Source organism: Hakea prostrata, chromosome 2 (genome assembly GCF_041222555.1).
Source record: "Hakea prostrata isolate BN-2017 chromosome 2, UWA_Hpros_2, whole genome shotgun sequence".
NCBI classification, from domain to species: Eukaryota; Viridiplantae; Streptophyta; class Magnoliopsida; order Proteales; family Proteaceae; genus Hakea; species Hakea prostrata.
The window spans coordinates 9,213,318-9,229,416 of NC_142601.1; the positions used below are offsets into that span (position 1 = coordinate 9,213,318).

The 16,099-nt window shown below is 40.3% G+C and overlaps 1 protein-coding gene across 2 annotated transcripts in view; it reads right to left on the minus strand.

Annotated features, from left to right (window-relative positions):
• LOC149023643 (ARM repeat superfamily protein) overlaps positions 1 to 13,138 on the minus strand; it is a 121,965-nt gene extending 108,827 nt beyond the window's left edge. For both annotated transcript variants that reach the window (XM_089144184.1, XM_089144185.1), the window contains exons 1-2: positions 12,803 to 13,138; positions 129 to 326 (exon numbers count right to left, since the gene is read on the minus strand). In XM_089144184.1, coding sequence (XP_089000310.1) covers positions 129 to 326; positions 12,803 to 12,898 — 294 coding nt within the window. In that variant the 5' untranslated portion in view covers positions 12,899 to 13,138. The remainder of the gene's footprint in view (positions 1 to 128; positions 327 to 12,802) is intronic.
• Positions 13,139 to 16,099: the final 2,961 nt, after the last annotated feature.

Sequence of the window (16,099 nt, forward strand, 5' to 3'; positions counted from 1 at the left end):
TAGGCACTGTAGACTGAGAACTCCTAACTCCTTCATTTTGTAAAGAATCTCACTGAATAAGCAGATGCATGTGTGTGAACATGTTAGGAGAGAGAAAGAGTGTCTGTGAAAGAGAGCAAGAGAAATACCCTTAATATTTCATCACTAAAAGGTGGATCAGGAGCCAGGACTCGAATGATTTCACTGAAGCAGATGGCTACCATTAGTCTAACATCTTTATCTTTATGCTGAAGCACATTATGCCGAACAAGTGAATCGCATAGTGGCTCTATTGCCCGCTGTAGGGATGGAGACTGACTTAATTCTGATAAAGCACTAGCAGCTTGCTGCAAGGAAAAATGTAGCAATAATACTGAGTAACATAAAACCAACCTCAATCAGTATTCTCAAAGCATGAAATACCACGTAAATAAAACAAGATTTGATGCCTGGCCCATTTCACTCCGCTCCAGGATGGGGAACAGAAAGCATACAGAATTATCTAAATAATTAGGCCATTAAGAATTTCAGTAGTAATTAATTTTTTACCAAGGATGATGTTGAAGCGTCCATCCACCTTGTTACGACAAACACCAAACAATAACGAACAAAGCAACATAGAGGCGTGGTTCACACACCAACACAACATGTTATGTCCATGGTCGAAGCTGAAGAGGTTTTGCCATGTGGAGCACAAGAATGTAATGGAGATCTCTCATAAACACCCAAAACAATGTTTCAAGCTTTCACTAAAAACCCTAAGTCCAAAAAACGATGTCTCATTTTGAGTTTACAAGAGAACATGCAGCAAATGAATAATGCTCCAAATGAGTAACACGTCGATTCATTGGGTCATTCAGGTCATAAGGTATGTCAAAGTGGATACAAGAATTCGAGGTAAGCATAACACACTTGATAACAGTTGAGTAAATTGTCCAGTGTCTGTAGCCCCAATTTCATCAACTCCAGTAATAATTCCAAAGTGAACCCCTCTTTGAATATTATTTTGGGAAAACACTAGGTATGCTTACAGTATACCATATGCTAGAAACCTACGTTTCTATCTCTCTTTGAAATGACTTTCTCACTCCTAGAAGGAGGATGGGAGAGATTGACTATAGGGTGCTAGCATATTGTATACTGCCACCATACCTATAGCTTATCCCTCTCCGATTCTTGTTTGAGTTTCTTCTTGTTTACATTATTTAAGGTTGTGCTTGGCACGTTAGTCAAGTGCTCACTTGCTAAATGCTTGGTCACAGATACAACTCCTGGAACCAACCTTCCAGAAACAGGGTAAGGCTGCATACATTTGATCCTCATACACCACTAAACATGGGAGCCTTGTACATTGGGAATAACCCCTCTCATTTTTTATTTCTTTTTTCACTTAGTTTTGATTCATGTACAATTCAGTGAGCATTTCAACAGCTTCATGGTGATACTAAAGATATGGTATTATTGCATCAATAAAATAGACTATGAGTCAAGGAAGGATGGGGTTCATGAAGATTGAATCTAAAGAGCGGTTAAAAGGAATTGTCGATCCTGCTAAGAAACGTAGACAATAATTTGTGGAAACCTATTCAATCGGCTTAAGTCCATTGCGACCAAGTGATCTCAGGATCAAGACTCTGACACGGCCTCTCTGTGAAAGCAGGTAAGGCTCCAAACATTTTGAACCTCCTCAGACACTAGAGTGGTTGGAGCCTCATGCACTGGATACACCCTTTATGTTGGCTTCCACAAAGACTATAAAGAATAAAAATTTGATTCAATTAAAAAAAATCCAGGATTAACTTTCTACGAACCAAATACTCTAAACCACTTTCTAGTTTCGAAACCAACTCTGACTTGCTTAATTACAAAGTACCATAGTTTTAAAGAACCATTAAACCAATGGTGGAAGGGGACCATGTGCATCTAACAAGCAATCAACCAACACAATTCAATAATGGTCTTTCAGAAGTATTTCAGGCTCAACCATCAGCCCATATGACTGAATTATTTGGACCATAAGGCCCAGGCTAATGCGATGCGATGTGGAATGAGATGGCTATGTGTATCAAGAAGGTGGCTAAAGATGTTCTAGGTGAATCAAAAGGAAAACTCCATTCTTATAGAGAGACTTGGTGGTGGGATAGTGAGGCTCAAGCTGTCATTAGGAATAAGAACGCTAGTTTTAAGACATGGCAAAGAACTAAAGATGTTGAGGATCTTCTAAGGTATAGGTTGGATAGAAATGAAGCTAAGAAAATTGCGGGAAGAGCAAGGGAGAAGAAGTATGAAAAGTTATAGAATAAGTTGGGCACGAAGAGAAGGGGAAAATTCTCTTTATAAGATAGCTAAAATAAGGGATAGGAAGAGTAGAGACCTTGACCATGTTAGATGTATTAAAAACGGAAATAGTAAAGTACTAGTATGTGATAAGGACATTAAGAAAAGATGGGAAATCAATTTCTCTAGTCTACCAAACAAGCATGCTTTAAGCACCTCTGATTCGGACGATTACACCATTCACCAAGGCACCATTTTCAAACACATTTGTGGAGAATTTCGATGTCCGAAGTAAAAGAAACACTAAGGAGGATGAAACTAGGCAAGACACAAGGTCCTGATAAAATCCCAATAGAAGTATGAAAGAGCTTAGGAACCCGCAGGCTAGTTTGGTTGACTAAGTTGTTTAATAAGATTATGAGCACAGGAGAAATGCCAGATGAATGGAGGAGAAGCATTGTGGTTCCAATTTATAAAAATAAAGGAGATATTCAAAGTTGTAATAATTATAGGGGCATTAAACTAATGAGCTATACTATGAAATTATGGGAGAGAGTAATTGAAACCCGTTTGAGACACCTAACCACAATTACGGAGAACCAGTTTGGGTTTATGCCTAGAAGATCTAAAATAGAGTCTATTTACCTAATTAGGATACTTATGGAAAGGTATAGAGAGTGTAGGAAAGACCTTCATATGGTATTTATAGACCTAGAAAAAGCTTATGATAGAGTTCCTAGAGCATTAATATGGCAAGTACTAGAGAAAAGAAATGTTGCAAGTAAATATGTAGACATAGCTAAGGATATGTATGATGGTTCAATGACAAGTGTAAGAACAGTGGGCGGACAAAGTAATGAATTCCCAATTACAGTAGGGCTACATCAAAGATCGACTTTAAGCCCATATTTATTTGCACTTGTAATGGATGAATTAACCAAAGACATTCAAGACGATGTCCCTTAGTGTATGCTTTTTCACTGGTGATATTTTGTTGATAGATGAGACTCAATTGGGATTAATACCAAGCTAGAATCATAGAGAGAAGCTTCGGAATCAAGAGGCTTTAAACTAAGTAGAATGAAGACAAAATATCTAATTTACAACTTTAGTCATGATCAGGCAAACGATGAGGTGGTGAAACTTGACGATAAGGAGATTCCTCAGAGTGATTCTTTTAGGTACATAGGTTCAATCATAAATAAAAGAGGTGATATAGAGGATAATGTTTCCCAAAGACTTAAAATAGGGTGGATGATGTGGAAAGGTGCATCTGGGTCTTATGTGATCAACGTATTCTATTAAAGCTTAAAGGAAAATTCTAGGACCAGCTATGATGTACGGTACAATCGTACAGAGTGTTGGGCTGTTAAAAAGAATCATATAGATAAACTCATTGTAGCAAAAATGAGGATGCTAAGATTGATGAGTGGCAAAACTAGGAAGGATAAGATAAGGAATGATCATAATAGAATTGGTTTGGGAGTTGCTCCCATAAGTGATAAGCTACGGGATAATTGTTTGAAGTGGCACAGCCATGTTCAACGGAGACCTATAAATGCCCATGTATGAAGAAGTGATATAATCCAAATTGAAGGAATTAGAAGAGCTAGGGGTAGACCTAAGATAACATTAAGAGAAGTGGTGAGAAAGGATATGCATAGCTTAGGCCTTATATCTAGCATGGCCTCAAACATAACTGATTGGAAGGCAAGAATCCATGTAGCCGGCCACATTTAGTCTGGACAAGGCTAAGGCCCAAGTTGTCTCAAAAACATTAAGTCTAGGAACTAAAACAATTGCTTTCACATACAGGGTAAACAATTCAAGTTCTAGAACAAACTACATTTAATTATAGACTAAATGAAATTTCCAAAACTAGAAGTCCCTTTACAGTACTGCATTATGATTCTAAAATGGCATCAAACTCACAGTAAAGGGCAACCTTAAAAACTTTAAAAAGCCAAAGCAATATAACAACAACCCATACAATAAAGACAAAATTCCAAGGCTTAATCCACGATATAGGCATTAGAACCTCCCTGTAGTAGATTATGAGATTCCCCAAAAAGAAATAAAAGTTGAAATGCTTCAGCTAGCCACATTGTCGGTCATGCATTTCAACATTAATTATTGTTGGAATTAATTTTAAAATTCAATGTGTTAGGCAACATATCAACAGACAACATTAGAGAAAACTTGCATTAGCACTAGAGTTTGCGGACTAACACAACTAGTCAAACCCAATTGATTTACCACGCTTCTACTTTTGTATATATAACAGTATTACACAATTTACCGAGGCCTTCCAAACGAATTTGAGATTGTGCTCAAGTAAGGAACCTCAAAGGGTACACAAATATTTTTATAAAATAGTTTTAAAACATAATCTGATCTATGAGTAATTTAACTCCGGCAATCCTCTGCAAACTCCGGCGACCTCCAATGACCTCCGTTGACCACTATCATCTCAAAGAATATGGAAGCTCCATTTCTCTAATGACTTCTGTAACCTCTACTCCCCCCCCCTCTTTCACCCCCATCCCACCCTGCAACCTCTCCCCTCCTCCATCCAGAACCCCCCCCCCAACCCCTGCTACCTAGAACACTCTCTTCTCCCCATCCTCCACCAGCTCCTCCCAACTAGACTGCAGCCTCACCTACATTCCCCCATCTCTGCTGATTCCATCCCTCGTTCCATTGCCCTTCTGCTATCAAGTCTTGTATTCCCCGATGGAATTTGGCCATCTTTGGCCAATTGCTTGGCCCCTGCCTTCCCCCCACCCTAAATATTGTCAAAGCTTCCCTATCGAAGCAATGGAACTCCCCTGGGACTCTGGAAACCTTTATGATTGACTTTGGAATCTTCTTGTTTAACTTCTCCTCTGATGTCTGCAAGAATCGTGACATTGAAGGTTCTCCTTGGTTTTTTGGGAAATCTCCCGTTTTCATCAAATCCTAGGAACCGTCCATGCCTCTCCATAGGGTCGACTTCAACAATATTCCCCTATAGATCAACCTCCCTAAACTCCCTCTGGAATTCTGGAACCAGGAATGTTTAAGTCGTATAGGCTCTGCTGTTGGACACCCCCTTCAATCTGATTTGAAGACCCCTAAGCTTGAGCGATTGCCTTATACTTGTATCTGCATTGAGGTTTCGGCTTCTAAGCCCCTACCCCCCTGCATATCCATCAAAGATGATCTTGTCCTGAACTATAACCAAACTATCATCTATAACTGGATCCCTTCAAGATGTTCAGATTGCTCATCTTTTGGCCATGAATCTCAAAACTGCTCCAAGTTGTTAGTTAACCTTGTTTTTGCTCCTGGAATTCTTTTGAAGCTCCTTGCTCAATCTCTCAATGATGATCTACCGAAAGAAATTCCAATAACTTCTTAAGCAATTAAATCATCAATCCAGCTTGATTCATACATGCCGCAAGAGGCATCGATTATTCCTTGCTCTCTGATCGATAGGTTGGACATTACCACCGCTGCCGTCGACAATCAAGTTACCTCTTCTCCAGCAAACTTCGTGGAAAAAAACCTACCGAAGAAAGCGAAACAAGAAAAGTAGTGGTTCCATTGGTTCCACTGCCGGCCTGCCTCTGAAAAAATCTGCCACTACTCCAATGTTGTCTGCCATACCGTCAGATGGAGCTCCATTGTCATACACTTCTTCGCCTGCAACTGTTACTGTTACTGCCACCGCTGCTACTCTAGTCAAAGACGACAACTTCTTGACTGCTATCACCAACCCTCGACTTGTTGATTCACTGCCACCGCAAATCGTGGATGCTCAAGAGATTACCACAGTACCTCTTTCATCTCCTATTATAAAAAATAAAAAAATAAAAAATCTCATTCAAGGATCCCCTGCAATCTAACCCTAAATACTTGCATCTTCCCCCTCAAAACCCTTCTCCCTCTACCGCCTCAATCCCATAACCTGATTCCCTACCCCCTCATCCCAAGAAACCCATTCTGTTGAAGCCTCTTAACCCTTTAACCCCTTCCATCTCAAACTCTAAGCCCACTAACCGAACAAAGAAGCCCACCAAATTCACCCCTTTAAACCCACCCTCCCTTGAGCCCCATCTAGAAAGCCCAGCCCATTGACTTAAATCTAATCTTTTCGGCCCAAGCCAACCAATAAACCACTCTCTAACCCATCAAACTAGCCCATTACCCAATCCTTCTAACCCACCCACCCTCTTATACCTTAAAACCTTAGCCCAAAACCCTTCCCCTCTAATCCCAAATAACATTAAACATTCTAGCCCTTGTGACCCATCATCCCACCTCCCTACTAATCTCCTTCCCCCTGCCCTGCCCACACCCCCTCCCATGCCCACTCCCCTGCCCACACCCCCTCTCCTGGCACTGGGTCCACCATAGACCCTAATATTTTTTAGACCCCCCTCCCTCAACCGAAGATTTGTTTAATCGTAAGTTGAATTTCAACATCCCCAACCCAGGTTGTTCCTCAAATGCCCCTCCCCTTGCTAAACAAGCTGAAGTCAAACTGCTTCTCCAGGACTCAAAAGCCTCCTTTTGTGCTCTTCTCGAAACCACGTCTATAGTGACAAAATCCGTTGGATTGCCCTCTCCATTGCCCCTTCTTGGTCTTTTCTCTCCAACTCATCTCTCTCTCCCAATGGTTGCATTTGGATTCTTTTGAACCCGTCTATTTTCCAACCCTCCCTCCTTTTCTCCTCTCCCCAGCTCATGCACTTCCACATCACTTCTCCCTCGACTCCCACTTTCTTCCTCACCATCGTTTATGGCATCAATTGATCCTTGGACCATGCCCCCCTTTGGCCTGATCTCCACTTCATCTCCCCCTCCATGCTAGGAAAACCTTGGGGCATTGGAGGTGATTTAACATTGTTGATACTCCCATGAGAGAGTTGGGGGCTGCCTGCCAAACCCTACGACTGTGGAAGCTTGCAACTATTGGATTGAGGATGCAGGTCTCTTTGATCTTCGGTGGTTTGGTCATTGTCTCACTTGACAAAATCGTAGAAGTGGAGAGGCCCATATCGCCTCTAAACTTGATCGTTTCCTTGCCAATAATACTTGGATCTCCCACTTCCCTGCCTCCCATGCCCACTTCTCCCCCTCTCTCCAACCATTCTCCTTGCCACCTCAATCTCCTTGATATTCCTTCCATTGGGCCAAACCTTTCAAATTCTTCAATATGTCGACTTCTAACTCCTCCTTCTCCCCACTGTCCAGGCTGCCTGGCCTTAACAAGTCCACTGCCACTCCCTCCCTCTAGTGGCTTTCTCCTGAAAGCTCAGAAATACCAAGCATGCCCTTCGCTCCTGGAATTCCAACACTTTTGTCAATATCTCCTCTCAGGTCTCTTCTTGTCGTTCGGAACTCACCAAGGTCTAGACTCTCCTCCAAGATGACCCTCTCAACTCTTCCCTGGAGTAAGAAAAATCTCTTTCCCTCAACCTTTCTTCCCTTGCCTCCCAAGAAGAAAGCTTCCTCCGCCAAAAATTGTTAATTAAATGGCTCAAGCTTGGGGATGCTAATACTGCCTACTTTCATCGATCCCTTAAAGCTCGCCTCAATTTCAACTTTTTCCCTTGTCTTCTTACTAGCAATGGTTCCTGGATTTATGACCCTCCTAGTAGCAAGACTGAAGTCGTCTCCTTTTCACGAGGGTCCTCTCTCCCTCCTCCCTTCCTCCTCGACCTCCCATTCCCCCTTCCATTTTAAATAAGTTTGTTGACCCCTCTTTTCTAGTCTCTCTTCGCTCCATTCCCTCATTAGAGCAAATCATCTCTGCCGTCCGCTCTCATAAATTTAATTAGGCCGCTAGCCCTAGTGGATTCAACATGGGATTCTTCCTTGCGACCTGGGACTTCATTGAGTACGATCTTGTTCATGATATTCGAAGTTTTTTCATCGATCCTTCCCAACTGGCCTCCATTAATCAAATTTTCCTTTGTCTTATCCCCAACAAGCCCAGAGCTTCCTCTCTTTCTGATTTCCGCCCCATCTCCCTCTGTAACCTCCTCTACACATTCATTACCAAAATCCTTACAAATCAAATCAAAGTTGTCATGCCCTCCCTTGTGAGTCCGAATCAATCAGCCTTTATCTCTGGTCGTAGTATCTCTGACAACATTCTTCTCTGTGCAGAGATTGTCAGAGGGTTTGATAACTCCTCTCATTCCCCAACCGCCCTTCTAGGTTGACCTCCATAAAGCTTTTGATTCCATCCGTTAGGACTTTATTAGTGAAGTTTTCTCCACCATAGGATTGTCGCCTTCCTCTATCCACTGGATTGAAATATGTATCTCCTCCCCTCACTTCTCCATCATCACTAATGGCTCCCTAGCTGGCTTTTTCCCTTCTTGAGTAGGTATTCGTCAAGGATGCCCTCTCTCTCCTTATCTCTTCACGTTAGCTTTAAAAGTTCTATTTCGTCTCCTCCAATCCAAAGCCGATCAGGTTCTCATATCCCCCATCCCTAAATGTAAATCCCTCAAGCTCACCCATCTTGCTTTTGCTGATGATCTCATTATCTTCTCTAAAGCTCACCACACCTCTATTTTCTCCATTCTCTCCTCTCTCTCTCTCCTTCTTCAAAGCCCTATCTAGTCTCAAAGTCAATCTCGAGAAATCCACAATCTTCCTCTTGGGTATCTCCGACTCTGTTCATTCTTCCCTCCTCCAGCTCTCTGGTTTTAATCTTGGCTCTTTCCCTGTTACCTACCTAGGCCTTTCCCTCATCCCTAGTAGGCTCACCCGTCACCGCTGTTCCTCTATGTTAGACCACATCCAGAAAAAGCTCCAACTATGGAAATGTTAACTTCTCTCCTTTGCTGGTAGAGTGGTTCTCATCCGATCCGTCCTCCAATCCTCCTATCTCTATTGGTGTGGCATCTTCCCTCACCCCAAATCCACCATCCATACCATGGAATCCCTCTTTTCTGCTTTTCTTTGGAAGGGTCAAAAAGCCTCCCGATTTCTCCACCCTATCAGTTGGGCTGCCACCTACAGCCCTAAGTCTGAAGGAGGCCTCAGAATCCGCTGAATCAATGATGTTAACTTGGCCTACCTTCTCAAGCTCATTTGAAAAATTGCCTCTAAGCATGACTCCATTTGGGTCTCCTGAGTCTAATCTTATATGCTCAAATCGAACTCCATCTGGACTGTCCTGACTCTTTCCTCCTCCTCCTGAATTTGGAGAAAGCTTCCTTTCCTCCTCCTCCTGGATATGGAGAAAGCTTCCTTCCCTCTGCCCCTCGTGCCCTTTCGGCAATCTTTATTCAAATCTCCTCCAGTCCTGCACTTCTTTCTGGCTAGATCCCTGGCATCCAATGGGTATATTGTTCTCTCTTCTTGGTCCCCGGGCTGTCTATGAATCTCGTATCCCTAAGGTTATCCCCCTCTTCTCCTTTATTGTTAATGGTTCTTGGTCCCCCTCTCCCCACCCTAGTCTCACACACATCTGGAATTCCCTCCCCCCCTACCATCCTCTACTTCTGACCATACATCTTGGACCCCCTCACATTCCAAAACTTTCACAACCGCCTCTTTTTGGAACCTCCTCAGGTCCTCATCCCCCTTGTCCCATGGGCCCCTCTTGTTTGGTCCAAAGGCCACATCCCCCACCACTCCCTCACCCTTTGGCGAGCTCTTAACTTGGCCTTCCCAATACAAGCCTTCCTCATCAATCACCACATTCTCGCCAACCCCAACTGTATCCTTTGCTGGAATGGAATTGAGGACCTAGACCACCTTTTCTTCTCCTGACCATTCTCCCAATCCATCTGGAGCTTAGCCCTTGCTTATATTTGGCCTACATCGAGAAGCTCTTTTGGTTTTGCTCGAGATTGGAATTAGATCCTGAGAACCTTCTATGGCTCCTCGATTTGTGACCAAGTGGGTAAACTTGTCTTTGCCGCCAATGTTCACCACCTATGATGGGAGCGCAACATGAGAAGATGGACTTCCAAATCCCGATCTTGAATCTTGATTTGAAATGTCATCTACTTTGATGTCTCTTCTAGACTTATTTCTCTTCCCCACCCCCGAGTTTATGACTCTCCAAAGAATAGGTTGATTGTTAATTCCTAGAGTCTAAACTCCCCTTTCCAATCACCCTCTTGACTGGCTGCTGCCCTCCCCCTGTTTCCATTTGTATTCCTTGTTTGGCCCGTGTTTTTAATATAATTATTTATTCATCCAAAAAAAAAAAAAGGAACCTCAAAGATAACTGCAGCAGACTGATCAGGTGCGATCCTGATATTATGGCACTGTGCAGTAACTTTGTCCAGGAACGTTTCATAACTACGCCGGACTGATCAGGCACAAACCTGATAACTAAGGAGCTGTATGGTAACATTCTGCAGAAATATTTCTTGTTCACTTTTATTTCACTTCTACCGTCAGGGTTGGTAAACTGTTTCCCGTCTTTCTTTCTGATGAATTTGATCCTATCATAAAACAAAACCCCCCACAAGATATTTGGAATTACAATAGCTGAGGCATATATTGTTTTTTTCTGGATTGTGCTTCAACATAGCTATCAGGCACTGATCTTCGATGAACTATATGCATGCAAAGTGAAATTGGGAAAAGATGAGATCCAATTATAGGCACCTCATAACCACAGAAACCTGTTTGCACATTCCAGTTGGCTGTTGTCTTCTATAAGGGGGCAAAAAGTCTCTGGGAAAGAAATGAAGAGCTACTCTCTTATTTCCTTCTTGTTATTGACATTATTCAGAAAACAGTTAATGAATCCTTTGTAGTATTCCATCTGCGACAGTTAATAATAAGATTAAGGCCTCATCTGATTAATAAAAGGACATTAAATACCATGTGGCACACCATGGCTCTATTTCCAGCAAGGTAACATCATCTGTTTTCTCCCTTTAATAGAGAAATTCCTAGTTTCTCACTGAATCGTTATGGTTTCCTTAATAAATCTGTCTGTGATTTCTTCTACTGTAATTTTTTGTTGTCAACATTTAACAAAAAGGTGGGTGATTTTCCAAAGTTTGATCGATGGCTTGCCATGTTCTAGGGCCTACGCAACAAGTTTTCCCTTTGTTACAGTTGGGTGGTGGATAGAGACTTCAAACCATGGTAGAAGATCTCGCTCGAGAGCGAGATCTTGCCACCTTGAAAAAGAGAGATCTCGACCATCTCGGTGAGATCTCGGTCGAGATATACAATTTTTTTGCGTCAACTCAGTGACCCATCTCGGTGGATTTTAGTGTCCCAATTGGGTTGAAACTTGGTATATAGCCTATTTAAGGCCTTTTGAACACATTGGTGGCCTTGGATTTGACAGAAAACAACCCTATTTATGATTTCTAAGTCTACCCATAGTGTGAAACTGGAATGTTGTAGGATTAGGGGATGCAAGGTTATACAACATGTACTATAGAACCTTTAAGGCATATAAATGAAAAGCAAGTGTATCAAATGCATCAAATAACCTAAATGTTATCTAAATTCCATCCATATGAGTATCACAATTTCAATTTTTAAGAATAGAATAATAAAATTATACAACCATTAGAAGTTTTATATAAGTCATTAAAGCATAAGTTCATAAGACAATAAGAGAATGAATGATCTTCCTTCGATGTTATAGATATGCTAAGAGTAGTTGCAAGTGAAAATCCAGCCGAAATCCACAAAAAAAGGCAAAAATTGAGAGTTCCAGCGAGATTCAGGGCGAGATATGGCGAGATCTCGAGTGAGATATCTCAACTCTCTCCTCTCTACCTCCATCTCATCTCGCCTATGTAAAAGAGATCTCCCACCATGCTTCAGACTACTAGTACTCTAGTATATATCCACAAAGAATGATTTGTACTGCTTTACAGTGTTTGCATCTCCATATAGTTATGGCTTATTTGCAGCTCCTACATCCACTTTAATAAGAAAATACCCTTTAAAATATTGGGTTGAAATTGGAAGTGATTGTGAATGGGCAAAAAGAAACTGGATGCCTTCAACTAAAGGCGTACTTCGAAATTGGATGTTGCAGAAGTGCTAGAAGTTTTTTCCATTAAAGTGCGGAACAAACAAGTTCTGTCACGCAGCAGTGCTTCCTCGTAGTGGCACGTAGAGACACACTCTAAGTACTTGGGCATCAGAACAACAGAACTGTTTATATTCATAAGTTGTTACAGACCCTAGAAAATCATATTGAACCATATTGAACCAATTGAAACAACAAGAAAACCCAGATATTTCTCTGTTAATGGATTTATTATAAATAAATTAAAAAGATAACAGAACATATCCGATGTTTCAGATATACATTTTCTTAACCTATTCAACTTAAAGCTCGAAAAGATACGTATCACACGTCCAAGCTCAAACCAACAATATAAATATAAATACAAATATCAAAATCAAAATCTAACTATCCTGAAGACCATCCCAAAATTTGATAAAACCCAACAACATTAGCAACTTCTATACAAAGTGAAGTGTAACAAAACAAAAAAAGTGAGTTCACAGGAGACGAGAAGATGCGCATATAGAGTCAATGACTGCTTACTCTCAGCGATTTCACTAAAGAATCTTTGTTTGGGCGAGTCTGTTTGGCAAGAGACTTGCCGATATCGGTGACAATCTTCTCTGCAGACCGAGCCATCGCTACAGGTGGAAAATTTCGTGGAAAATTTCGTGTAACCTACTCTGGGGTACTCGAATGCTGTCTATGGCTTTTTGGTGCTGAGCAATCGATCGTCGAGGAAAACAATTGATATGTTGAGTATCAGAAGAGAGGAATGAAGCCGGCCTTTTCTCACGTGCCAAATATGCCAAAGCTTCTTACATGTGCGAGAGAAAACTAGGGCGGGAATTTCAGCACCAGGGCTCTCTTAGAAAGAACAAAAACACGCCCAATCTAATGAATTTTAAAGAGAAAGGGACAAGGGGATATATACAAAAGGAAGTGTTGGGAATATGGACTTCCTCAACCGTCATCTATCTTCTACCCAACTTTATGTCTTACAATCCATCTAAGGCTCTGGTCCATTTTCGTTAGGTGAGCCGCAAAGCAAAATTTTAGGTGTATGGTGCACCCCAGTGGAGACAATTTGGATTTTTTTTTTTTTTTGGCGGGGGAATTGTGGAGATAAATGAGAGAATTATACATTACTATCCCTTATTCATATCATTTAAAATTACATTTTTACCCTCCATATTTTAATTTCAATAACCAAATAGATAGGTGAAAGGCTCAAACTAACACCATTTCACGGGTGTTAACGTCATAGAAAATTACCATGATTCCCTGGTACTCATTCCATTGAAAATTATAATTTTAACCCCCATACTTTATTCTCAAAAATCACATAGGTGGGTGAATGGGGAACACTACTTCCTTCCCCTTCTACCCAACCCTAACCCCTTATGTAGACGTATTGAAACAAATCCTTCCTCATAAGCCTAGGTATTTATGTTGAATATATAGTGAATGGCATATGTTTTCACACAAAAGATCTTAAGGCTAACAGACAAACTCAGAATAGTGGGGGTTTAGTAATAGCTATAACATCAAACTACCCTAGTCGAAGAGACATTCAGCCCCATTATGGAAATGTGCATGACTATGGTGTGTTGAATGAAATGGTTGAGATGCATTATTCAACAAATTTTAGAACGGTATTGTATCGATGTGATTGGGTTGAAACAAGCAATAGAAATATGATTAAAGAAAATATTTGTTGATACGTCTAAATTTCAACCATTTAATGAATACGGGTAAACATTTATCCGATGATCCATTTGTCTTCCCAATATAAATCGAACACATGTTTTATGCATCAGACCCCCAAAATCAAGGCTGGATTATTGCTTTAACTACATCAGTTCACGATGTGTTTGATACGGATGGTATAGAGGATGAACACTCTACTCAATATGACAAGAATTCAGACTATGAATATGCAAACTAGGGATCTAAGATGAGTAAATATGGGTGATGTTGATCTTAGTTGGATAATGACAGACTTAGGAGGAACAATAATTAATGCAATTCTCTAATAATAGTTCGGTATAATTTTTGCATTTATATATCTTTTAAATGTTTTGAACATATCATGGGGCTTTAGTTTGGGAAAACACTTTCATAATATATTATAGGGTAAATATCAGTTACCTCCCCTCTTAGTTGAACAAATAGCACTTACACCCCCTCTTAGTTGGATAATATCACTTACCTCCCCTCTTACCTGGCAAACATATCAAACACCTCCCCTCTACTCATTTTTTCAATTAAATTTAACTTTTACCATCAAATATTTTTCTAAAATCCCAAACTACCCTTGGCTGAAAATGTACTTTTAGTATAAACCCTAAATTACCCACAGCTGATTTATTTTAATGACCCAAAACACCTTATTTAACTTCGATTCTTAATAAAATAATAATAATAAAAAAATGGGATAATCTACGCTTCATCTTCTTCAACCTTTGTTCTTCCTCAAGCTCTTCGTGTGCAATTATTTGGCAGAACTTTGGTTTCAACTTTCAAGTGCTTCCCTATAAATAAGATTTCTCAATCTGTGTAAGTGAAGCTTTTTTTTTTCCTGAGTTCCTCAACTTGTTAAGGTTATGTATCAACATTCTAATATTTAGGTTTTTTTGAAATTATTGCATTGGGATTGGAAGTTCAATAAAGGATTCAAATACAATAAATTTTACATTGACAACCATCATCTGTTCCTGGGTTGCCTACATTGAGAACGATCATATCATGTAAACTTGGAACAATTTTGTAGACCTGTAAATGGATAACCGAAATCCGCCTCCAAATTCGTATTCGTATTCGTTTAGAAGCGTCCGAATCCGAATTTTTTCTTACCGGAAAATATCCGAATCCGTCCGATAACTAAACGGATTCGGATTCGGATATTTGCTAAACGGACCGGATAATATCCGGATAAAATATTATCCGGTTATAATAAAATATATATATTTTTTTAAAACTACAAAGTAAAAGATAAATACTAAAAACTTAACACGTTTGAAATTTAAATTTCAAATCAATTTCTGTTATTGGTAATTAATCTCAAAGGATCATTTACCAAAACAAAACACCATTCAAAGTTTGAAACGTGGAAGGAAACTTCTCCAACACACAACGCTCAACTCAACCGTCCTTCCTCAGTTCCTCTCAACCCTGCGTCTTCTTCTAGAGGAAGCTGCTGGTCTGCTGCGTCTTCTTCAAGGTTGGGGAAAGGACAATGAAAACCAGGCATGCAGTAAAAATCCTAAGGTAGAGAGACTACTGCAATACTTTCTCTCAACCAACAGCAAAAACGGCATGCAGAAGTGATTCTTCTAGGTTCTATTCTCCATTTCTCCTATCTATTTGTTTTTGAATGCAACAGTTACAGATGGCTAAAGCTCTTGAGTTTTTTTTTTCTTTCTAAGTTATTCTTGCCAAATATTCTGTAGTTGCTTGGGAGTTGGGACAGAGTGGAAAATTTTGAAGTTAAATATTCAAAAGGTGTGGACCGTCTAGTGTGTTTGAAGCCTTGAATCCCCAACTTCATTTCAAAAGGTATGTTACTTTTTTCTTTTGCTTGAGAGTTGAAAACCCTATTTTGCATTTCAAAAAAAAATTCTTTGATTCCACACCAAACGGGTGGTTTTTCTAAGAAATCTCATTTGTTTAAATTTGTTTACATTTTAAATTTACCATATCTAAAACATCACCCGGGTGGATTTCTAATATTTTGTATTCCAGTCTACCATTAGTGTCTTCTAAACATTCCATTAAACCTAATTTCTTAGTTTCCTGCACTTCATCTTCTTCACTGAAGTTGCAGAAACTTCCAGATTT